At 36.8% G+C, this 26,312-nt stretch overlaps 1 protein-coding gene across 3 annotated transcripts in view; it reads left to right on the top strand.

Moving 5' to 3' along the window:
- Positions 1-2,428: 2,428 nt before the first annotated feature.
- MSR1 (macrophage scavenger receptor 1) overlaps positions 2,429-26,312 on the top strand; it is an 81,667-nt gene continuing 57,783 nt past the window's right edge. For all 3 annotated transcript variants that reach the window (XM_045879738.3, XM_054508585.2, XM_054508586.2), the window contains exons 1-4: positions 2,429-2,578; positions 15,654-15,760; positions 18,240-18,353; positions 24,242-24,654. In XM_045879738.3, coding sequence (XP_045735694.1) covers positions 15,658-15,760; positions 18,240-18,353; positions 24,242-24,654 — 630 coding nt within the window. In that variant the 5' untranslated portion in view covers positions 2,429-2,578; positions 15,654-15,657. The remainder of the gene's footprint in view (positions 2,579-15,653; positions 15,761-18,239; positions 18,354-24,241; positions 24,655-26,312) is intronic.

The raw sequence follows: 26,312 nt of genomic DNA, 5'->3' as shown, positions 1-26,312 counted from the left end.
AAAGCCACTATGTAGATGGTCTGGTATGTACCCATGTTTGTGGTTTGTTTTCCAAGACCCCTGAGAATACATACACTGATCTCAGACAAAAAAAAAAATGTGTCTTTCACCTACTTTTGAAATCAGACTTAACTGGGTTAGAGTACCAGCTCTGATGACTCATAGTTCTATGATCTTGACCAGTTTACTTAATACCTCTAAGGCTCAATTTCCTTTTTTTTTTTTTTAAAGCTTTTATTTAGTTATTTGAGAGAGAGGGAGAGAGAGAGGATGAGAGAGGGAGAGCAGGAGAGGAGGGAGGGTCAGAGGGAGAAGCAGACTCCCCCCCACCCCAGGAGGGAGCCCGACGTGGGACTCGATCCCGGGACTCCAGGATCATGACCTGAGCTGAAGGCAGTCCCTTAACCAACTGAGCCACCCAGGCGTCCCTCTAAGGCTCAATTTCTTAATTGGGAAAATGACCTAACAAAGTTGCTGTGAAATCAAATGGAATGATGAATGTAAAGCTCCAACTCCTTGACATTCCTTGTGTTCTTTCGATTAATCATCAGCTTGACTTGAACGTTTTCCACCTAGTTCTCTGGTAGGGCATCTTCCATATAGTAAGACCTAATAGCTAATATTGTTATGTAGTATAATATTAATATATACATATATATATAGTTGACTCTTGAACAACATGGGGGTTAGGGACACTGACTTTCCACCCCCTCCAACACACCTGAAGATAATCATCTAAGTTTTGACTCCCCCAACACTTAACTACTAATAGCTTACTATTGACTGGAAGCCTTAACAATATTGTAAACAGTGGATTAACACGTGTTTTGTATGTTTTGTGTATTATATACCATATTCTTGCAATAAAGTATGCTAGAACAAAGAAAATATTATTAAAATCATAAGGAAGAAAAATACATTTATGGTACTATACTGTATTTATTGAAAAAATATCCATGCATGAGGAGACCCGTTTTGTTCAAACCCATTTTGCTTAAGGGTCATCTGTAATGTGTGTGTGTGTGTGTGTGTGTGTATACACAAATACACGGAGATAGTGTGGCTGAGGATTGTGAAAGTAATCAAATAGAGAAGTGATTCACATTGTGGAAGTAAAAATACATACATGCGATATCACAGAGACATCCTAGAAATATAGTCCACTTGGACAGAAATAAATCTCATTAGGAGAAGATTTTGGAAAGTTAATGTCTTAGCTTGTTATCCCAGAGTCTGACTTTTCTAATCACACAGTGTTGACAGAGGCACATAAATTTAACAATATACGAAGGGGTTCTTAAACTGCCGATTTTTTAAGATGCCAAAAGGACCATATTCTATAATATGATGTATTTACAAATGATTATAAAGGAAATAGAGTTCTGATGTCATCTCCAGTTCCTCTTCACTAAGAATTTGGCGATAAATTTAAACTAATGTGGTTAAGGAGTAGCCTAACAGCCTTCACGCTGAGTCAGTTTGCACCCATGTCTGTGATCCTAACTTCTTGTCGAGAGCTGCCTGGCTCAGCGGCTCTGCTGCTTGCTTGAACGTCCCTGGTAGTATTACTGTTAGCCTTTAAGAATGGCTGAATGATACTGGTATTTACTGTCTCCCAGACACTGTGTGCATTGTTCCTGCACCTGCAGTCTTTCTACCAGGCTAGTGTCTTCTGAGATAGTGTTCTGTGGTGTCCGTGGGCATCATGGCAAGACTGTTTTGGCAGTCTCTTTATAGGAAGTATGATCCTTCCCTGTTTGGAAAACCAAGAAGTTTCTACAAAACAGCAACAGACTCCCCCAGAAGAATTAGATCTAAATTAGTTCATTAATATATGTTTTTTTGTGTGTGTCTCAACTGGAATTTGAATGTGATTAAATGAGATGCAAAGTGTAAATTCTGACAGGGTGGTAGAAGGTGAAGGAACTTTTTTCCTCAAACCCCATGCCTGAGACCTCTTTCCTTCACTACACTCCTGGGGAGATCAACAAATTGTTAAGTGCTCAAAAGAGATCTATAAATAACGTTAACATCAGTCTAGATAGAGCTGAGAAGTGAGCATTATCGGATTATTACTTTTACTTAGTAGGTATCCATATCTTTCCCTCATGTGTGTTGTGTTTGAAGCTAGAGATGAGTGGGATTGAGTCTTCTCTCAATGTAGAATATGAAAGAGAAGGTAATTAGGATTAATAGAAGATAAAGAGATAATAATAATAGAAAATGAGGATGTTATAGAAGGCATCCAGATTTTACAAAAAGGGAAAAATTAATCCGATGCACATCATGGACCCTGTTACAATAACCCTTTGTTTCTTTTTCATTTTACTTCTCTTTTCTTTTGTAATGTCCTAACTGGGAAGAGGAACGAGTTATCTTACAAATGTAGATTTCGCAAACTTGTGCACTGATGAGAGTACTATTAAAATGCATTGTTAAGAAAAATTTTCAGCACACAAATGTGTCATTTCCTTTCTTCATGGACCAGATGCTGAAATACTATGTGATAAAGATTTTAGGTCTCAACTGTAAAGAGAGAGAAGTGGATAAATCAGTGCTGCTGTCTTTAGGACAAACGGTAAAAGAAGTTTATTTAAATGTTTTTCCAAAATTGCTTCTATTGATTATATGTGTCTGCTCTGTGTCTGTGTGTGTTTGTGTGTTTGTGTGATAGGTGAGATGTATAAACATGTATGTATATATGTTTATACATATATGTTTCTATATATATAATCGATAATTTTTGGTAGAATTTCTTATCCTATCACTAATAATTTGGTCTGGTTGTTTCAATGATAAAAAAAATAGACATTTCTGCTAGGTTTTCTGTGAATGAAAAAAATGTATGTGTGTGCATAAATATATATGGAATATACTAAATACTTTGTAGGTTAAACTAGAAAGAAATTTTGGGCATTTAACTGTCCATATTTTTAAAAGAATTATTGACCTTATTCAAAATATGATTGAGGGTATTTTAATTAGCCTCATTTCCTTACTTGTCATATAATACCTATTACTACCTGTATTTGCTTATATAACAAATATTGCTTGGATATTTAAGCACTTGGCTGAACTAGACATAGGGAAGGGATCAGAAAAATAGAATATGGTCTATCTGCAGGAAGTTCATGATCTAAGGCAAATAGGCATAATATAATTTAAGCACCTTAACTAGTTGTAAGAGTGCTATAGATAACTACTCTGGGAATGTAGGAGAGGCCAGAATTACTTAGGGGCAAAGGGTTTGAGAAGGTCTTCATGGAGATGTTTAAATTTAGGTTCATCTTGAAGAATGGGTGAGATTTACACAGCATAAAATGGGGGTTAGCATTCTCATTAGCCATGTGAGAATAGTAATAGAAAAATCACAGAACTGTGATTGTAAATGTTTTATGCAGTATTTAGGAGCTAGTATTCTGCAAGTACAGTGCCTATATTTAGATCCAAGCCTCCCTACTTCCTAGTTGTGTAACATTAACTAGTTATTTAAACATTATGGGTCTTAGTTTCCTAGCCTTGTAAAATGGAGAAAATACTGCTGTATGCCTCATGGAGAGTCTGTGAGGGTAAAAAGAAGAAAAGTCCATATAAAAAAAAATGGTACTTAAAAATAATTATTTACTGATGGTTACCTGTGTACCGGGCAGTTTATAAAAATAATATGTTTTCTTAATAATTCTCAGACCGATCTTATAATCCTATTTTACATATATAAAGGAAGTGCAATCAAATAAATTGAAATATTTGCTAATGGTCACAGAGCTACGAAATGGCACAACCAGTATTCAGACCTAGACTTCCAATTCAGGGATGAATTCACTACCAAGGATGAGCATCAGTGGCATCAGGCACAATATGGATATTTCCATTCTCACCTTAATCCCTTTTATGGATATATCCCTCAAGTATAGAGCTATTGGTTTTACAAATACATTAATTCTATTCTCGTTCATATATATTTTTGACTTTTCATACAAAATCAGAGTTTTTGTTTTTAAATAATAAGAAAGGTTACAGAGTTCTTATTTACCCAAAATCTTAAAGATAAAATTAAGGGTTTGATAATAAATCTGAATGGGGAACACCTTAGAAGAAAAGAATGTACATTAAATATATATTACATATAAAGACTTTATTCATATCCATATAAAGGAAGTTCCACTGGGGATGTACAAGCAATTGATATGAATAAACAAAAACCTAAGAAGGAAAATAAAATATATAATAATAAAAAATAATTACATGAACTATCTCTCCCACACTAATAGTAAATAAGACAAATAAAAGCCACCTTGAGATATCATTGAACTCCTATCAAAATCTAAATGATTCTAAAATAAATATTATTACTGAATAATGGTTAATTTGGCTTAAAACTGCCATATTCATATATGACTGGAATCTTTGTAAATTTGTATGATCTTTTTAAAGAGTAGTCAGGCAGTAGATACCAGGAAGTTTAAGATAATTTTTCTTTCACCTGGTAGTTCAACATATAGTGAATTATCCTAAAGAAATATTTAAAAGAAAAAAAACTAAATTATGAAAATATTGGGAGGCAAGATGGCAGAGGACTGGGGGACTCCATTTCAACTGGTCCCCTGAATTTAGCTAGATATCTACCAAGCCACTCTGAACACCTATGAAATCAGCCTGAGAGATAAGATTATATGTCTGGATCTCTACGGGGGCAGAGGATCATCAGTTGAGAGGTACGAAAGACGGAGGTGTGATTGCTTGGAGAGATGTTGGAGGATAAACAGAATGGGGGGGGACCACCAGAAGCTAGCCTTTGGAAAGTAATACCCCAGTGCAAAAGCGTCCTGTTCCTGGGGACCACCGATAGCTTGGAGAGCGGTGGCCGAGGGTCGGGAAGGGACTGATAACAGGGCTTAAACAGAACACAGGGGCTTAAGGGGCAAACTCTGGGACCAGGTGGCCACAGAGCATCATCAAGATAAACAGCTTCTGTACAGCAGAAGAAACAGTCAACAAAACAAAAAGGCAACCCACGGAATGGGAGAAGATTTTGCAAATGATACTACAGACAAAGGGCTGATATCCAAGATCTATAAAGAACTTCTCAAACTCAACACCCCAAAAACAAATAATCAAAGTCAATAAATGGGCAGAAGACATGAACAGAGACTTTTCCAAAGAAAACATACAAATGGCTAACAGACACATGAAAAAATGTTCATTGTCATTAGCCGTCAGGGAAATTCAAATCAAAACCACATTCAGATAACCACCTTACACCAGTTAGAATGGCAAAAATTGACAAGGCAAGAAACAACAAATGTTGTAGAGGTTGTGGAGAAAGGGGAACCCTCTTACCTGTTGGTGGGAATGCAAGTTGGTACAGCCACTTGGGAAAACTGTGGAGGTGCCTCATAAAATTAAAAATAGAGTTACCCTATGACCCAGCAATTGCACTACTGGGTATTTATCCCAAAGACACAGATGTAGGGAAAAGAAGGGCCATATGTACCCCAATGTTCATAGCAGCAATGTCCACAATAGCCAAACTGTGGAAAGAGCCGAGATGCCCTTCAACAGATGAATGGATAAAGAAGATGTGGTCCATATATACAATGGAATATTACTCAGCCATCAGAAAGGATGACTACCCAACTTTTGCATCAACGTGGATGGGACTGGAGGAGATTATGCTAAGTGAAATAAGTCAAGCAGAGAAAGTCAATTATCATATGGTTTCACTTACTTGTGGAACATAAGGAATAGTATGGAGGACATTAGGAGAAGGAAGGGAAAAATGAAAGAGGGGAAATTGGAGGGGGAGACGAATCATGAGAGACTACGGACTCTGAGAAACAAACTGAGGGTTTTAGAGGGGAGAGGGGTGGGGGGCTGGGTTAGCACGGTGATGGGTATTAAGGAGGTATTGCATGGAGCACTGGGTGTTATATGCAAACAATGAATCATGGAACACTACATCAAAAACTAATGCTATACTGTACGGTGACTAACATAAAATTAAAAAAAATAAATTTTGATTAAAAAAAGAAAATATTTATAACATCATCATCTATATTAGTAAAACACTGCCCTCCAAAAGAGAAGGAAAAAATTTCTTAAAAATTACATTATAGAAAAATGACTACATAAGTAGGGTAGATACATTTGATGAATTATTATTTGGCCCATAGGTTTAAATTTGAAGAAAAAGATCATTTGAAGTATAAAAATATTGGTATGATTTTAAGGGAAATATATAAGACCAGATGGTATCAACTATGTAACATGGATACATATGTACAAAGACTGAAATTTCATCTGAAAAATGAAGGTGTTTTTTCTTATGTAAAGATGATGGGATGACAGAATTTTTTTTTTTTAATTGAAGTATAGGTACAGTTGACATACAACATTATATTGGTTTCAGGTATACAATATGATGATTTGGCATTTATGTACATTACAGAACGATCACCATGATAAGTCTAGTTACCATCTGTCATCATACAAAATTATTACAGTATTGACTGTATTCCCTATGCTGTACTTTACATCCCTAGTGACTTATTTTATACTGGAAGTTTATACCTCTTAATCCCCTTCACCTATTTTGCCCACCCCCCTGTTCCCTTCCCCTCTGGCAACTATTGGCTTGTTCTCTGTATTTATGAGTCTGTTTCTGTTTTGTTTATTGCTGGTTTATTTGTTTTGTGAAATTGTGGTATTTGTCTTTCTCTGTATGACTTATTTCACTGAGCATAATATCCTCTAGTTCTATCCCATGTTGCCACAAATGGTAATATTTCATTATTTTTTATGGCTGAGTAATATTCCATTATACATTTATATATATATATAATATATAAAAGAAGTACATCTTTATCCATTTATCTATTGATGGACACTTAGGTTGCTTACATATCTCTGCTATTGTAATTACAGTGAACAAAGTGGTGCATATATCTTTTCGAATTAGTGTTTCCGTTTTCTTCAGATAAACACCCAGAGGTGGAAATGCTGGATCATATGATATTTCTATTTTTAATTTTTTGAGGAACCTCCATACTGCTTTCCATGGTGCTTGAACCAATTTACACTCCCACCAACAGTGCACAGTGTTCCCTTTACTCCACATCCTTGCCAGCACTTGTTATTTCTTTTCTTGTCTTTTTATTACTAGTCGTCCTAACAAGTATGAGGTGATATCTCAGTGTGGTTTTGATTTGCATTTTCCTAATAATTAGTGATGTTGAGATTGTTTTCATGTGTCCATTGCTCATCTGAATGTCTTCTTTTGGAAAATGTTTATTCAGTTCCCCTGCCCCCCCCCCACCTTTTTTTAAAACAATTGTTCTTGTTTTTGTGTGGTGGGTTTTTTTTTTTTTTTTTTTGGTGTTGAGTTGTATGAGTTCTTTTTATACTTTGAATATTAATGCCCTATCAGATAATATGATTTGCAAATATCTTCTCCCATCTGACCCAACTTATCTTTCATATTGTTACAATATTTTTATAATAAGAGCAGGAATAACTGAAGGGTATGTTTCCAAACAGGTTAACATTGAAACACTTTCATTATGGTTTTTCTGTTGTAGCTTCTGTAAACTTTTCACCCACTTTATAAAAAGCTGATATTGCAGAGATGTGTTTCACTTCTCATGAGAACATACTTTTAATGGATTATACAAACTCAAAAGATTTCACAACCCTTTTTTCATGCATTGACATTTGATAGGAATTGTAACTAAATGTGAGGTTACTTTTTCTCTTCAGAAATGACATTTAAAGACACATTTGAATTGTTTGAATTGTTCACTGGCTGCTGACAAAACTTTGCATGTGTATGTTCTCTAATATGACTAAAAAATTACAATGATAATAATCAGTGTGAAGAACTAAAGTAATATGTAAGTCTAATAAATGACATTGAGGTAAAGTGAGAACATTGGGGGTGAAATTTTTTGTTTCAGTTTATGCACAATTCAGAGACAAACCTTTTATTTCATGATGTATAACAAAAGGACTTTTAAAAGTTCCACATGAGTGAAATAATGAACTTTTCTTGAGGCATAATGTCAAATATGAAAACTAATCATCTTGCAAAAAATAATTGTCTTTCATTTATTTATGTAACTTCTTGTAATGCATTTGTGTATATGATGAGCACCTGCTAAGTGCCAGGAACTTTCTGCTTATTGAACCAAAGAGAGGAAAAAACTCCTGAATCCTGGATCTTACTGGGGCAAAGGGGACAGATAATAGACAAGATAAATGGGGCGTGTGGGTGGCTCAGTCATTAAGTGTCTGCCTTCGGCTCAGGTCATGATCCCAAGGTCCTGGGATGGAGCCCCGCATCGGGCTCCCTGCTCAGCGGGGAGCCTGCTTCTCCCTCTCCCACTCCCCCTGCTTGTGTTCCCTCTCTCACTATCTCTCTCTCTGTGTCAAGTAGATAAATAAAATCTTTAAAAGAAATAGACAAGATAAATAAGGAAATCATTTTTCATGTTAGTTGGTGATAAATTGGGGGGGAATAAATCCAACCGGGAAGGAGAAGAGGATGTAAACGAGGTGATAATTTTAAATCTGATGCTCAAGAAAGGTCTGAAACAGTGAGGTTTTAGTCAGGTCCTGAGTGAGATGAGATTTTCATGAGTTTTGAGCAGAGGAGTGGTAAGACCAGTAGGGGGGCTATCAAAATAGTCCAGGTGAGCAAGATCATGGGGCTCGAACAAGGATGGTTGTAACAGAGGTGATGAGAAGCAGTCAGTTTCTCTAGAGGATTTGAAAACAAACCAACAAGATGTGATGACAGAAGGATGAGAGAAGGTGAGGGGACAAGGAAGACCCTGGGTTGGGGCCATACTCAAAAATCCAAGTAGTGATGTTATTAGGCAGTTGCATATACAGGTCTGGAGAGGTCTGGGCAGGAGATAAAGATGGGATGGGTTGGGAACTATCTTAGTGCAATCTTCAGTCCCTTCTCAGCAGAAGAGCATGAACATGACCAGATTTCTGGTATACAGTCAGCACCTTTCATTTTTATACATTTACTGCTTTTGGACCTTTCAAGTCTGCTTCTGCCTCTACCGTACAACTAAAACAGCTCAAATTCCATGTGGCAGGTTATGAATGTCCTTGTACATCTTGAAATTCTTGTTTCCTTTCTGTGGCCCTGACTTGTTTTTCTATCATGGTCTCAAAGGTTCTTTCTTATCTTTAGTACTAGCTCTTCTTCCTCTACTTGCCCACTCAGTATGTTGGTTGTCAAGTTTATGTCCCTCATATTTTTTTTCCTGAAAAATATTTTCTATTCTGATTTTTTTTTATCCTATTCTTTGTTAAAGTGCTACATTTTTGTGCTAGTTCATCAACTCTTCTAATTTGTTCCTCTTTCCCGATGCCACTGGATTCTCCCCTTAATTGCCGGCCCTATGCTACTAACCAAGATGCGTGCCTAGGGTAGATAAAAAGGAGCTGAAATCCAAAAATCGAGGTAGAGAGGCAGGAAAGTGTCCTGGGAAGTCAGGAGTTGCTTTGCAGTCAGATATGGGTCTTGTGGGTGACAGTAATCTAGAATAAAGCCCTGGCTTCTGGTTTGGGTGATGATGCTTTGCTACCACCTCTGTATTGCAGCTATATAGCCATCTTTATGTCTGACTGCATCATGTAAGCCCCACTGCACAATACATAGAAGATAATAATAAATAAATGATTATAATAATGCTAGACTAATATGAATGGATGATACGCCAACATCAAAAATTCTGGAAAAGGAAAAGTTAGGTCAATGTGGAAAATACACCGTTGTAACGAGCTGTATTATTTAAAAAATCTGACTCTGCGACTTGAGATCTGAGCTGGATATATTGGTTTGGTCAGTATGCAGATAATATCCCAAGCCATAGAAGTAGATGAGATTCTCAGACGGAGGATGGCATCTAAAAACAAAAGAAAATAATGACAGAAAACACCAGCAGTCTTATGACAGCGCCATCTGTGATTAACCTAAGCAGCTTTTTTTAAACATTTCTTCTGGAAAAGCATATACCCATGTTTCATACAGTTGATGATTCACCAGCCTCTCTGATACGCTGCCCCAGGAAACAAACAAGACTTTCCCTGGTGTATCAGTGTAGCCAGAAGGGAATGTTTTACACTCATCATTCCACTCAACAGATTTTAGTGTTCATCTCCCTGCCAGCCCTCTGTACCTCTCGGGTTTTATATAGTCCAGATATGGTCAGTTAGGCTAGCCCATTTGTCTTTTTCAAAGTTTTAATAAATCTACCCAAAGAAACTATAGTTTGAAATCCAATAACTTGCACCATGTTTATCATCTGCATAAGCCCATAAAAGATAGATCAAAGCTTAGGGGCCTAAAGAAAAGCAAAATTGAGCCTCATCTCTACTTCAGGGTGAAAGGGAAATAAGTAAAACATTTAATGGACAGTGTATATTTTGTCGCTAGTAATATAAACCAGGTCACTACTGCCAAAGCAAAGAATAATTTTTTACTTAATTTGTATAGGTATTTCCTCAATATTATATTTTGGGTAGGTTGTGACAGCCAGGTAAATGTATGCAATCAGAAAAATAAAAGAAGAGGGACGCCTGGGTGGCTCAGTTGACTAAGCGTCTGCCTTCAGCTCAGGTCATGATCCCAGGGTCCTGGGATGGAGTGCCGCATCAGGCTCCCAAGCCTGCTTCTCTCTCTGCCGCTCCCCCTGCTTGTGCTTGCTCTCTCTCACTCTCTCTCTCTGACAAATAAATAAAATCTTAAAAAAAAAAAAAAAGAAGTTGATGAATAGAATGCCCCCAGCTACATGCTTTTCTGGCCTTGTCTGCTGGGCCCTCTGCCCTGAGCTGCTGCTTCTGTAATGCTGATCCACTTTAGTCCCATGCTGTCCATGCCCTCATGCCCTTTAATAGCTTTTCCATCCCTGGGACAAAACTTTGATAAAGGCATCATCTGTTTCCTCCTTGACCACCCCCTTGCTCAAATAATTAATTACTCCCTTTTAGACTATGTCTGTGCTTCGTGTATACACACACACACACACACACACACACATCACTGTCAGATGATTATAAAGATTTTACTCTTCCATATTAATGTGTAAGATCTTTGGGAGTTGTGAATATTCTGTGCACGTTGATCTTGACATACTAGTGACTTGCTCAGTACTTGATATAATGACACAGTAGGAATTTGTTGGATTAGCCTACATGAAGGGATAGGTATTTCCATCTTAAAGTCATTGGTTGGAAATAATCCTAATACCATCTATTTTTTGTTTGTTTTCATGGTGTAGCATCTAGCATTCTAGAGCCACCTTTAAAAAAAAAAAGGAGAATTCATTCTTTCTCCCAAGAAAACTCCTTTAACCCTGTGGCTTTTAGGAAACAAACTGAGGGTTGCTGGAGGGAAGGGGGGTGGGGGGATGGGGTAACTGGCTGATGGACATTAAGGAGGGCACGTGATGTAATGAGCACTGGGTATTATATAAGACTGATGAATCCCTGGCCTCTACCTCTGAAACCAATAATACATTATATGTTAAATAACTGAATTTAAATTTAAAAAATTACAAATTTAGTAAAAAGAACATGTGGAGCTTCTAAACAAGTATATGGGTAAAAATAACATTTATCCTGCTTTATTGAGGCCAAGATTAGATCAGTACATTATCATTCTGGATTTGCCACTTTCTTTCCTCTTTAAAATAATGAAATGTTTAAGTTTTCTGTAAGAAGCATCCATATAGACTTTAACAGTTGTCCTATATGTATACATAAACACACAGGGAATGATTTGAGAGATATCTCCAAAGACAATTTGAGGAATCTCTATTGTTGCTGAAGTTCATGAAGGTATTTTTTTTTTTCATGAAAACAAATCTTCATTAAAAACATGTTAAACAATCAGATTGTTTAACATTAGGGATTGAGAGATCATTGAGAATGATCCACATTAGGGATATATGTTGAAGAGTGGTTCTGAGAGAAATAGGTCTTTGGAAATGTGTGGGGATAAAGTTTTTGGATTTTTTTTTTTTTTTTTGCAAGGGAAGCAGTAATATAAGGACTAGGAAATATTATTGACACTTAAAGGGTGGCAACCAGGGATGATAAACATCCTCCACAACAAAGGTAGTCCTTCACAAAAAAGAGTTGTTCCAACCACGATGCTAGTAATGCTCCCCTGAGACCTCCAATGGTATGTGGCCATAGCTAGCTGCTGACTGGACCTGACAAAGTAAAAATGGGGCTATTAAGGAAAAAGCTAGAGTAAGTGGCAGTGTCTCAACAGCATGACATGGTCACCCAGCCCTAAGATTTGCTTCAGCTCAAGGAATCTACCAGAAAAGTAAGAATATAGAATAGAAAAAAGAAGAAGAAGGTGATGATGACAACGATGAGGAAGAAAGAAAAAATAAAAAGAAAGAATGAATCTGAATCATAGACACAACTCATTTGCCAGGAAGTTCTTTATCAGAAGAAGCACATCTTGGGCGCCTGGGTGGCTCAGTCGTTAAGCGTCTGCCTTCGGCTCAGGTCATGATCCCGGGGTCCTGGGATCGAGCCCCGCATCGGGCTCCCTGCTCTGCGGGAAGCCTGCTTCTCCCTCTCCCACTCCCCCTGCTTGTGTTCCTGCTCTTGCTATATCTCTGTCAAATAAATGAATAAAATCTTTAAAAAAAAAAAAAGAAGCAGCACATCTTTTTGGTCACAGTATCTCCAAACATCCATCTTGTTTAAAAAACAAAAACAAAACTATTATATGATTAATATCCTATGAAGAAAAAAAAAATCCAGTCCATTCATTCAGCAAATATTAAGTATATTCTTTAGTACAGGTTGCTTAGTTTCTGCTAATTGAATGTCAAATGAAAACAGACATGGTCCATCCTCTAATGTGGCTCAAGGTCTAGAGAGATTTATCAGATTCAAAAGGTTTCTTTTTTTTTTTTACAAAAATATTCCCATTTTGAAGACTGAGTAATGTAAGAGATCTTTCCTTTGCATTTAAGTGAAAATGGAGTTATAATATCACAAGTATTAGGACAAAAGCCATGGTCATGCCCAAAGAGAAGGGACCAGTAAGCAGCCTGAAAGGAAAAGATTTCTGGTTAATAGCAGGTATATATAAATGTATACATTGTGAGCCCATTTTTTTTAAAATTTTTATTTAAATTCTTATTAACATATACTGTAGTATTGGTTTCAGGAGAAGAATTTAGTGGTTCATCACTCGCATAGGACACCCAGTGCTCATCACAAGTGCCCTCCTTATTCCACATCACCCATCTAGCCCAACCCCCACCCACCTCCCTCCATCAACTCTCAGTTTGTTCTTTATCATTAAGAGTCTCTTAAGGTCCCCCTCTTTTCCCCCCTCCCATATGTGTGACCCCATTCTTTATAAACGGAGTTAAAAGATAAACAGCTTTGCTACATATTCCCAATTGCTTTGAACTATAGTTCTCAAATGGATTCAGCTAAGCTTTCTTGTCATCTCAGTTTTAAAAATTGTTTGTTTGTTTTGCTTGGCAAGTAAAGCTTATCATCCAAATCAAATAATAGAATAAATTAAAAGGGGGGGAATAGCAGGAGAGTCTGCATCTGAATTATCCAATTTGGTTTCCTATAATGGCCAATTTTCCCAGATAATTGTTTATTTCTTTAACTTTGTCTCTGCCTAAGAAAAAAGGATGTAAGTCCTTTACTTTCCCCTTATGTCCGCTTTCTCCACAGTAGCCAAATCATTTAAAGATAGTCCTTAGTCAGATCAATAGGATTTACAGGAACTATGGCCAATCTACAGAATGATATATATACAAAGATTGTCATTGCAAAATAAAGATCACTTTGGTAATATTCAATATATATATATAAGTTTAGTCACATCCTTACTTGTCAGTACCTCTTCCCAAAGCAGGACGAATGTTTGCAGAGGAATGATTGGCCTCCATCTGCTGGACAAGATGTGAGTTTGGTGTCCCAGGGCTGCCTGTGCACTCTGTTAAAACCTCAGCTGTACTAAATCCCTAACTCAGCATTAGAGAAAATAAGAAATGATCAGAAGATGTTGATTTTATGCTAAATTTATCAATCAAGTGAACTGAACTGTTTCCAAGAAAAAGTCCTACAATTATTTTTTCTCATTGAAAAATGTTCTTAAAATGTGGTCCTCAGGGCGCCTGGGTGGCTCAGATGGTTAAGCGTCTGCCTTCGGCTCAGGTCATGATCCCAGGGTCCTGGGATCAAGCCCCGCATCGGGCTCCCTGCTCCTTGGGGGCCTGCTTCTCCCTCTGCCTCTCTCTCTCTCTCTGTCTCTCATGAATAAATAAATAAAATCTTAAAAAAAAAATGTGGTCCTCAGACTGGTGGCACTCTGCATCATTTAGAGAACTTGTTGGGGGTGGGGGCGCCTGGGTGGCTCAGTTAGTTAAGCCTCTGCCTTTGGCTCAGGTCATGATCCCAGGGGTCCTGGGATGGAGCCCCAAGTTCAGCCCCCTGGTCAGTGGGGAGTCTGCTTCTCCGTCTTCTTCTACCCTCCCCCTTCTCATGCTCTCTCTCTCGCTCGCTCTGCTCTCTCTCTCTCTCTCAAATAAATAAACAACTAAATCTTTAAAAAAAAAAAAAAGAAAAAGAGAGCTTGTTGGAATTGCAAATTCTTGACCCCACCTTAATTATCAGAAATTCTTGGGGTGAGGCCCATTAATCAAGCCTCTCAGAGGATTCTAATGCATCTCAAAGAGACATAGGCATAGATTATGTCATAGAATATAACTGCTTAAAAAGCTACAAAGACATAATTTGTGATGCTACCAATGTATAATGAGGGAAGCCCTGAAAGAAAACAATACAAAGAAGAGAAAAGGAAACTTAAGTTTTTCCTTTGGTTTCAATCTAGTGACTAGACTTTATCTTTCTAGCATGATAAACAGATGCCTTGGCAAAAGAAAAACTGGCTCATGAAGCTCTGATAAAAGATCACAGGAAATATTTGCTTCAAATTTCGCATAACTATTTGTTTTATCCGGAACCTCTGATGAAAGATCACAGGAAATATTTGCTCCAAATTTTGCCCAACTATTTGTTCTAAGGGAAATTATTTTTCTTTCCAGCTAAACAGTTGTTTTCTGTCACTTGGGAAAAGATTTTTTTTTTTTTTTTTTAGGTAAGGAAGAAATGTTACCTCTCACTCTCAAAAGACACACATCTATAAAGACAGATATGCATTTGTCCATAGAAAGATACGTGAGTAGATTCCACGCAGGTCTATCTTTCAGTGTGAAAATTAAAACTTATGGGTAGATACAATATATTGCTAGATGTGGCAGATAGGTAAATTTAAGTAATTAATCATACTTGTTCCCTTGCTAAAATTGAATTTTATATTTTTAAATTTTTTTTAAGATTTTATTTGAGAGAGAGAGACAACGAGCAGGGGGAGGGGCAGAGGGAGAAGCAGACACCCTCCCACGTGGGACTTGATCCCAGGACCCTGGGATCATGACCTGAGCCAAAGGCAGACGCTCAACTGACTGAACCACACAGGCGTCCCTAAAATTGAATTTTAATTTTAAATTTCAACTTGAGACATTATGCCACAGGGCCCTAGACCTTTCATGTGTAACTAATGTGTTTTTCCACGTGTCTGACAGAAAGATGGAACGGTGGAATAGCTTTCTCGATCAACAGGATGACACTGATAACTGCTCAGAATCCGTGAAGTTTGATGCCCGCTCCATGACAGCCTTGCTCCCTCTGTGTAAGTACAAGAGGGCGGTGCCTGTGGTGGTTGTCCTTAGAGTTAGTGACACTATGTAAAAGTACAGTCCTGGGACTTACCTTTCATGTGCATGAACGTGAAGACTTAGTGGACAAGTAGGTCTTCTCCTCTTTTGAGACAGAATAGAAAATAAGCTTAGGTTGGACTAAGGAAGCTTTGTTACAGGTTAAACTAGTTCACAGTGTTGATGGTGTCCTCTGATTTCGCAGCCACTGGATGAAGTCCTGGAAGTAACTATATCCCTAGCACCATCAACTGATATTTGAAAATCATGGGTGGTATGTACTTGTATTAGTCTCCTAGGGCTGCTGTCACAAATTACCAGAAATTGGGTGGCTTCCAACAACATTTGTTCTCTTACAGTTCTGACTGCCAGAAATCTGGAGTCACAGTGTCGGCAAGGCAGTTCTCGCTTTCAAGGCTCTTCCCCGCCTCTTCCTAGATCCTAGTTGCTCCTGCCTGTTCTTCTTGCTCTTTGGCTTGTAACTGCATCACTCCTGTCTCTGCCTTCATCTTCCCATGGTCTTCTCCCTGTGCCTTTGTGTCCTCTACTCTCCTTGTAAGGACACCAATCATGGGACAACGGCCCACCTGAATCCAGTATGACCTCATCTTCACTTGATTATACTGCAAAGACTGCACTTCCAAATAAGGTCACATTCGCAGGCAACTGGAGTTAAAGACATCAGTGGTATCTTTTGTGGGGAAACAATTCAATCCACAATAGTGCTGAAACAGAGCTTTGCAGGGTTACAGGAGCTCAAAAAAAATCATTATTCAGTTATATGTGGACAGGTTCTATTAAGGCAGCAGGACTGAGTTGCATATAATTCTGCTAACCTTTAAAGGCTGAGTACATTTCACCAAAAGGGTAGGGTGGGTGAAAGAGGATCCACAGAAATTTCAGTCAGAGGAAGCAGCATATGCAAGGGGCAAGATGGATGAGTTCTTACACAGACAAACCTGAAATACAGACCATAACCCCAAGGTATGACGGGTATTGTGCACTACACAATTGATGGGTGAGAGAATATGGCATGGATGAGACAAAAGGAAAAAGGATCCTAGTAAAGCTGTTTAAGGTAAAGATGTTGAGAGATTGAGGAGGGAGGACAGAGGCACTGGGGACAGAGAAAAGGCCACAGGAACTTTGGAGAGCTACTTATTTTTTTTTTAAAGATTTTATTTATTTATTTGAGAGAGAGAGACAGAGAGGGAGAGCATGAGAGGGGGGAGGGTCAGGAGGGTCAGAGGGAGAAGCAGACTCCCCGCCAAGCAGGGAGCCCGATGCGGGACTCGATCCAGGGACTCCAGGATCATGACCTGAGCCGAAGGCAGTCGCTTAACCAACTGAGCCACCCAGGCGCCCTGGAGAGCTACTTAAAAGACAGAATGCAGAGGATTTGATTGTAAATTAAAGATAAGGGAGATGACTGATGAGTTTCAGGCTCATTCAGCCTGGCAAAGGGATATCCCATCTTGCTTGTTTTGTGGGTGGTTCTTTTTCTTTTTCCTTAGACCTTTCTCTTTTTTAGCTTTTTTGGGTCTTATATTTACTTAAAAATTTTCTCTCCTTTTCCTTCCAATCCCTCATAGAACATTATCGAATAATATCTAAATTTTTATTTTTAATTTGGGAACTTACAACCTGAAAACAAAATCTTCTTTCTTATTGTGCAATGAAAGTAAGGGCCATTGGAAAGAAATTGTTAATGGGTATTTTATTCACCTAATCAGAGAACATGTCGTCCTCTACTAAGATTCCCGTCCACGTTGAGTTAATTTTCCACAATTAGGATCCCATTATGTGAATCACTGTTCCAAATAAATGTATACTATGAAAATATTAATATTTTCTGAAATACCCAGAGGATGGGCTTCATTGATCCATTCCAAAGTTTAGTCAAAATGTGCAGTTTTCTTTCATTTTTTAATGTATTCAAATCATAATAGATATCCAAATACAGAATTATTGAGATGAAATTGAAAAAGAAAATTTGCATTATTATTGAAAACAGGTAAGATGTCTCTTATCGGATTTAAACTCAAAAAAATCACAATTATGTAGTTACTTGAAGAATCTGATTTTTACTCTGAATATATTCCCATATGAAACAGAATAAAATTTATGTTTGAATATGTTGATATGAATATTAAAATGTATCAAAATATTAAAATTTGTCAACTAACTAATGTCCCCAAATGAGACAAGTACAAGTTGTAGAGGACAGTAACTTTGTCATGGATGTTTAGTTAATGGAAAGTAAATCAGTAGTGATGCCCGTATTGGCTTTTCCTGTGACTATTCTTTTGGCTTCCTACTGAATAAACGGGGACAGATTTATTGTTCCCCTTTTATTCCAATAGGCTTGGTAGTAATGATAGAATTGGAGATTATCAAAATGTTAATTAAGAAGGGTAAGTTTTCTAATAGTAGGTTGGGCTTTTGTTTTTTTAGATCCTAAAAATGGCCCAACCCTTCAAGAGAAACTGAAGTCCCTCAAAGCTGCACTGATTGTCCTTTATCTTCTTGTGTTTGTAGTTCTCATACCCATCATCGGAATAATGGCAGGTACAGTATTCTAGAGTTTTGAAACTCAGCAACTCATCCTGTGAATTAGTTATTGTAGAAACAAGAAGAAGCATTTACAAAGTGTTTCTCAAATTCATAAATTAAAAAAAAAGATTCTTCAAAGTGATTAGTTTAAAAAAATAAAAATAGAATAGAGAATAGAAGATGAAACTAAAAATACAGCTATGTGAAGGTGAGATGGAATGGATTAGGCCATTCCAAAAAATATGTTATTCCCCTGGAGTCCTATGTACTTCTTGTGGTGGGTCAAGAATTTTATGATAAGTACTCAGGTTGCCAGTGTAAAGATATAAGCAGGACCACTTACATTCACAATGCCTAAAACAAAGCAAAACAACAAGAAAACAAGCCAGTTGTTTGAAAATAAGCTCTTCTGCTCCTAGCACTGAGAGGAGAAAGAAATATTCCTGCCAGTGCTCACCGAGAGGAGACCTTGCCCAATAATGGCCTGTACTTCAGGAATCTCTTTCCAGTTTATATGGCCATATGTTTCATAAGGCTATTATTGAAAACATTTCTAAAAATAACCTGATGGCATCCCCTCAACCTAAAAAAATTAGAAAAAACACTTTAGAGTACATATTTCTTTGGCAAGTCTAACTTGAGGAGGGGATGGATCTGAGAGTTTCCACAGGGGTGAATAGCTTGCATATAACTCCGTCAGATCTGTAAATATTATTCCCCTCGGTAGCCTTTTGGATGGATTTGATTGGCATTTGAATTTATATGCCCGTGGCTCTCCTCTTTCTGACTGGCAAAATTTCTGGATGTAGGCTCTAACACGGGGAGTCAGATACATTTTTATGTGCATACTAATCAACTTAACAAGAAAAGTGCTCCTAAACACAAGGCCAAACCTCCTCTGTGAAGAAGCAACCTAAAGGAATATTCTAAGAGCCAAGATTTGTAAGAAATAATAATAAAACCACAACAACTGTGACAGTAGCTGTCACTTTTGGGCATTTACTATGTTCAGACACTGGTCTTGTAAATATGCCACAGATTATCTTAATATACCTTTACAATTACCCTTGAGCAGACATATACTTATTCCCATTATCCACAAAAGAAAACTAAGACTATTCAGTAGTAGAGGTGCAGATGCCACCCATGAGTCTTGACTCCTAACCTCTATGGTCTACTCTCCCCCGATGTAATTGAATTTTTAGAACAAAATGGGATTGGCCAATTAAACACACACACAGACACACACATGCAAAACAGTTTCCATAATTTTAGCCCAAAAAATATTTCCACAGGTAAAAATTAATTCCTATTTTGGCCATTAAAAAAAAATAAAAACTAAAACCCACCACAACAAATGAAACTGATCAGCCAAGCAAACCAACCAGAGCCATCTACGGAAAAGACCTGCTATGTCTATCATTACACAGCTGACCTCCTGATGAATTGAGATTATCTGTATGTTGTTTATGTATATGCTTATGTTCATTTGAAATGCATAATTGAAAGATGCTTCATTGCTTGGGATCATTAGCTATAAGCTAGTTAGAGTCTGGGTAAATTCCATCCCTCTCATACAAATCATGGCCTACAGAGTCAGCGCCAGGGAATGCAACTTCTATCTGACAGGCACGTGCAGAATGGGCCAGTGAAGTCTGGAAAGAATTCAGGGTTCTAACCAAGCTCAAAATCTTTGGGCTATTAGAAAATACTACCAAGTTTCCACATTCATTGTTGGGTTGAAATGACTGATCCAAAGTAGTTTTATTAGAAAGAAAAATGAAAGAATGAAAGAAAAGGAAGGGAGGGAGGGAGGGAGGGAGGGAGCTTTGTTTCCTAACGCTATAGCAGGCACCTAGTAAGACTGACAAGAAGTTAAAAATGTTAAAATCCTATACGGTCACATTAGCACTCAAATTCACCAGAACTTGGACTAGATCTCACTGTTTCTATCACACTTGAATAAACAATTGACAGTCCATTTTAAACTTTAATTAAGTTACAGATAGAATATTTTCCAGAACCAAAACAAGACAAATGCAATACATATCTCTACTTGATATCAAGAAATTGTAAATAAAGGCAAAATATATCCCTAAAAGATGGAAATTACTCTGTTTTGGCAAACATGAATTGATGGATGAAATAAAATGTGCAGAAAGACTCTGTTTAAATTTAAAATGTCTTATATGATGAAAGATGCTTCTTAATGATGAAAGCCACTCCATATGCTATCATCTCTTAATGAAACTCCTGGATCCTTATCATAGTACAACAACATAATAATGTCTCTGGAAATAAAGTACAATCTAGGATTAATGCATATATAATTGTTGCTGAAATACTGAAGATTCTTTAGCTCAAAATAATACAAAATTTTGGCAGGAGAAGATATTAGCAACATGAAGGAGTAAATGTGAACTGTGAAATCAAATATCACTCTCTCCCTGGGGGTTTACACAAGCCATAAAAGTTTGTCTCCTTTCAAATGTGAAATAGGAAAGTCACAAAATGCCATCTTTCCAATGATAAAGAAATGAGCATTTGAAGATCTGGACTCTGGCATTCATTACCTAGATTTATGATACAGAATTAAACAGTTTTTTGAAAAGTTAGGATTAAATTAGTTTTCATATAGGATTTGGGAAAACAAGCCATGTTGTGTTTGTAAATCTATAAGCAAAAATGTAGTCTTTATTGTCAACTTTATGTTGAAGTCCATGTCAGATAGAAACCTTTGGTCACATGATATTTTGTCAGTTTAAGTCTTCCCTTTCCATACTGTGAAAAAGATTTGCTTTATCCATGTGAAATAGAAATTATTTCCAGGGAAAGAAAAATGACATGGTTGAGCAAGTAAATCACTATGCTTAATAAAGTGCAGAAACTACTGTGTCATTGCAACACCCAACCTCCCCCCAGTTTTTTTATATATATATATTTTTTAAAGATTTTATTTATTTATATGAGAGAGAGAATGAGATAGAGACCATGAGAGGGGGGAGGGTCAGAGAGAGAGGCAGACTCCCTGCTGAGCAGGTAGCCCGATGCGGGACTCGATCCCGGGACTCCAGGACCATGACCTGAGCCGAAGGCAGTCGCTTAACCAACTGAGCCACCCAGGCGCCCCAGTTTTTTTATATTAAACATTAGTAATTCCCCTTCAATATTTTCAACATTGTGCATACAGACACATAAGTCACAGAATTCGAATCCAAAATATTAATAACAAAAAAGCTGAAAGTTATCAAATGCTTATCATATGCCAGGAAGTAGTACAAGCACCTTATATATATTAGCTCATTTAATTATTTGAACACTGACTGTTAGTATCCTGTCATACAGTTAGCAAAATAGAAGCATTGACAGAATAATTTGCCCAAGATCACAGATTAAAAAGGAAAGAGCAAGAATTGCTAACCCAGGCAGTTCCACTCCAGAACCTGGATTCTTAACTGCTACTTATAAAAGGCAATAATCATCATGAAGGGAACATTTGTAAGGGACATCTTTGAAATAGGTTTTTTTTTTTTTTTAAAGATTTTATTTATTTATTTGACAGAGAGAGACACAGCGAGAGAGGGAACACAAGCAGGGGGAGTGGGAGAAGGAGAAGCAGGCTTCCCGCCAAGCAGGGAGCCCGATGTGGGGCTCGATCCCAGGACCCTGAGATCATGACCTGAGCCGAAGGCAGTCGCTTAACGACTGAGCCATTCAGGCGCCCCTGAAATAGTTTTGTAAAAATTGTTAATTTGGGTCTCTATTTTAGACAAAATCCTTTCCCAGTTTTACATTCCCAGAGTTCCTCAAGCAGTGCTCTATACATAGTAGGTCCTTAATAAATAAATCATAGAATTAAATGCCTAAATGAGGCTGTCAGTCCAGAACTTGCTCCCCACACTTAATGTAATAAGTGTGATGAGATCCAGCTAAGAAATATACTTTTTGTCCACTTCCTTAATGAATTAAGAAGTGTAAAATAATACTCTGGATCATATAAAAATGTTGTCAAATATTGTATTAATTCAAATAAGCTAATTTTAAAGAATCTAGGAAAATATGATATAATGTGGCTTTTTAAAATTGGGATTTAATTGCATATATAGTTTCATACTTATTCCTGATATAATAATACCTACAATAGCAACCATCCTCAAACATCTTTTTAAGTAAAGATGGTGAAGACCATAAATTCTCTAAGATATCTTTCATGGATAAGGTACTTTAATTTGAACAGAATTGTCCTATGGGCCATCTGTGTGCTATGGAATTTACATCTTTACCTCATGCATCCTCAACACCACTGTTGGAAGCAGTTACTACTTTTCAATCTTTGAGGAACTTAAGAAGAGAACTTTCCCAGAGTACCCCAGCTAGTAATTGAGGAATGGAGCTAGATTCTAGAATCAGGCAGCTTGTTCCTGAGTAAATACCAGCCTCTCATTTACATAACAGGTAACTTTGAGCTTAGGGTGGAACTAATTATCTTTTATGTATTATCTCACCTAATTCCCAAAAATCCATAAGGCTGATACTATTGCCATATCATTTTTATTAAGAAAGCTGATGTATCAGGTGTAGCTAACTATTTATGTAGATATATTTTTAAACCATATAGAGTTACTCTTTTTATTGCTTAGTAATGGTCAAATGTAAAAAATCTTATGCATTCAAAATAAATGAATAAAAGTGATATATATGTGGATAAATAATATGGATAGAAATAGAAGGAGATAGGAAAAACAATCTTAACTATCACTGATTAGTGATAAAATGGTACTTAACATTTTTTATTGTGTATAATTACATATTATTTTTATTTGCAGAGCTAATGTTTATGCTTTTCATGATTTGAAACTTCAAACATATTGCTCTAGGTCTTTTCAGAAGGATAATTACCTTGTTTAGAGAACATGTACCCATTTGGAAATATATATCGGCAGCTCTGTATATCCCCCAAATACAACTTAATAGACTTTTTTTTTTAGGAAATAATGACCTAAAAGATTGTTTCTCAAAGCATTGGATATATTAGTAAAAACAGAACAAAATAAGTGTAGGAGTTTTGTTAAATAAATCTGGTAGATCCATACAGATAATACAATGTAAGTATTAAAATTACTTTTGTAATAATAATATGCTAGTGGAAAAAAAGAGACAGATTTGATATACATACACCAAAATGTTAGCATTTTAACTCAGGATGGTGAGATTAAGAGTAAGTTATTTTTCCTTATTACCTATCTTGTAAAGGTTTTCTGTTATGAATATATATTTTATAATAGGTAAAGAGGAATCTTATAAAAATAATATTTTTTAAAGTGAAAAAAATTATTTGCTCAATTTCCTGTCCCACCAATAATAAATAGGCCTGTATCAACTGAAAATGACAATTCTCTGCCAGCTTACATGATTGGATGAGGAAGATGAGCCAACAATTTATGCATACGGTGGATAACACTAATACTTCTATTTTTACTACATATTGTTTTTGTCACATCATTTATCTTCGTAACAGCTAATGTATTCAACATGCTTGCTTCAGATACCGTGTTAAGCATTACCTCATTTTATCCTAACAGACCTGAAGAGTAGGATACAATGCACTTCATAATCTTACTGTCAAAGCTAAATGCAGTGGCTCAGAAGATGCATATAAGCAGCAATTCAGAAAGAATGATTTGATCCTGGAATCAATTCTGATGTAAAGTGGGAAAAGGAGGCTGGCTGTCTTCCTTTCAACAATATGCATAGTGTGGTTCACACATTGTATATTTAAAATAAATACCCAGTTTCAGATAGCATTCAAAATGTTAGAATGGAATGGAATGATACAGAATGGAGTGGTGTATGCATTTAAGGATACAGGCCATGACTCTGTTTATTTTTACTTAACTATACAGCACAGCTTCTGAAGAGGGAAATGAAGAATTGCACAGTTGGTCCAATTAATGCAAATGAAATATCTCAAAGTCTCACAGGAAAAGGAAATGACAGTGAAGATGAGATGAGATTTCGAGAAGCTGTTACGGAACAAATGAGCAACATGGAGAAGAGAATCCAATATATTTCAGATACAGAAGCCAATCTCATAGATTCATTGCATTTCCAAAATTTTAGTCTGGTGACTGATCAAAGATTTAATGATGTTCTTCTCCAGTTGAGTACCTTGGTTTCCTCAGTTCAGGGACACGGAAACGTGATAGATGAAATCTCCAAGTCGTTAATAAGTCTGAATACCACATTGCTTGATTTGCAGCTCAGTATCGAAACACTGAATGGCAAAGTCCAAGACAATACATTAAAACAGCAAGAGGTAAGAGCTTTTATATTAGAATGTCACGTGCCGGGATTGAATCCATCTAGATCCTATCTCCTCAGACAGTTCAAGAAAACAAAATTTGCAAACCCTGTTTCAACATCATCCAATTTACCCTGATTCCTCTGGCAATCTTACCAGAAGGTTGTACATGAATTTACCTACTGTCTTCTCCAGGTTCCCGACAAAATGGGGGACTTTTTTCCATTGGATATAGACTCTCTTAAGGTATTTTAATTCTGTAAATCCTGTTATACTACCTCTTTGGACTGTCTAAACCAATTACAATTTTTAGATTATCTTAGTGGGTACTCTGTATTTGTAAATTTTACAACAGACCCAAATTTCTTCATCATCAAAGAAATGGGAACCTCATTTACATGAGTAACATACAAAATCTACATTTTAAAATAGTTTATTTTGGCATTCCCAAGAAGTATACATAAGTTTTAACATGTAAAGATAACTATAATTAAAGAGTTAAATTTTGAATAATACAACATTTTATTTTTATCATAGGATCAAATACACAAGATAAGAGACCAAGCCATGTTTAGACCAACTTGTCAACAAAAGTTTCATTGTAAAGGGCCAGATGTGAACAGTTTAGTCTTTGGGGACTTCGAGGTCTCCTTTGTGACTATTCAGCTCTGCTATTCTAGTGCATAAGCAGCCAGAAACACTATGTAGACACAGGAGGGAAGCTGTGGTCCAGTTAATCTTTGTTTACAAAAACAGACCAGCGCCTGGATCATAATTCTCTCACTTCTGCTATAGACTATCCTGTGGCCAACCCGCCAGATTACTTTGTATTGATGAGAAAGAAATTAAAAAGCAAGCCCCTGATTTCAAAATTGTATTTTTTTGGTTGTTAAATAATTATAATTGTTCCATCCCATGAAAAATAAGCATATGACTAAAATTTAACTACTCTTGTGAAAAAAGAATCTTTGTATTATCAAATATCTAAGACCTAAGATCATTTAATGTGAAGCCTATAATATTTCCACCATTAGCTAAGCAACGTTGGCATCTTGGTAGTAGATTTTATTTGAATAGACCCATGTTTGATTATTGAAGTTGTTTTCTGTATAGAGACAGTATTAACAGTAGTGATTTTTAAAAGTGGATGTCACTTACAGAGTAACAATAAACCTCTAGAGTTAAAACATCAGATGAAGACCGACTAAATTATTGACTAGGGAGTAGAAAAAAATGGTTAAGAAGAAATAGTCTACATCTTTATATGTAAGGTACAATCACTCAGAACTTTTGAATTTCACATGATCCTGGTTTTAAGATTTCAGAAGACAACAGCATAGCTATATAAATATGGGGACTTCGTTGGTAAACCTCATCCCAACACCAGCCTTGATAATCCATGTCACATCTTCCAAAATCTGACTGTAAGCATTTCCCACACTGTTAATAAGTATCTAAGTATATCCCTTACTATTGAAATATCAAGGACTCTGGGGCACCTGGGTGGCTCAGTCGGTTGGGCATCTGCCTTCACCTCAGGTCATGATCCTGGGGTCCTGGGATCGAGCCCTGTGTTGGGCTCCCTGCTCAGTGGGGAGCCTGCTTCTCCCTCTCCCACTCCCCCTGCTTGTGCTCTCTCTCTCTGTCTCTGTCAAATAAATAAATAAATAAAC

Source organism: Mirounga angustirostris, unplaced genomic scaffold (assembly GCF_029215605.1).
Source record: "Mirounga angustirostris isolate CCGP_5_RB_7025 unplaced genomic scaffold, mMirAng1.0.hap1 SCAF_2, whole genome shotgun sequence".
NCBI classification, from domain to species: Eukaryota; Metazoa; Chordata; class Mammalia; order Carnivora; family Phocidae; genus Mirounga; species Mirounga angustirostris.
This window is presented reverse-complemented; position numbering and strand designations above follow the sequence as displayed.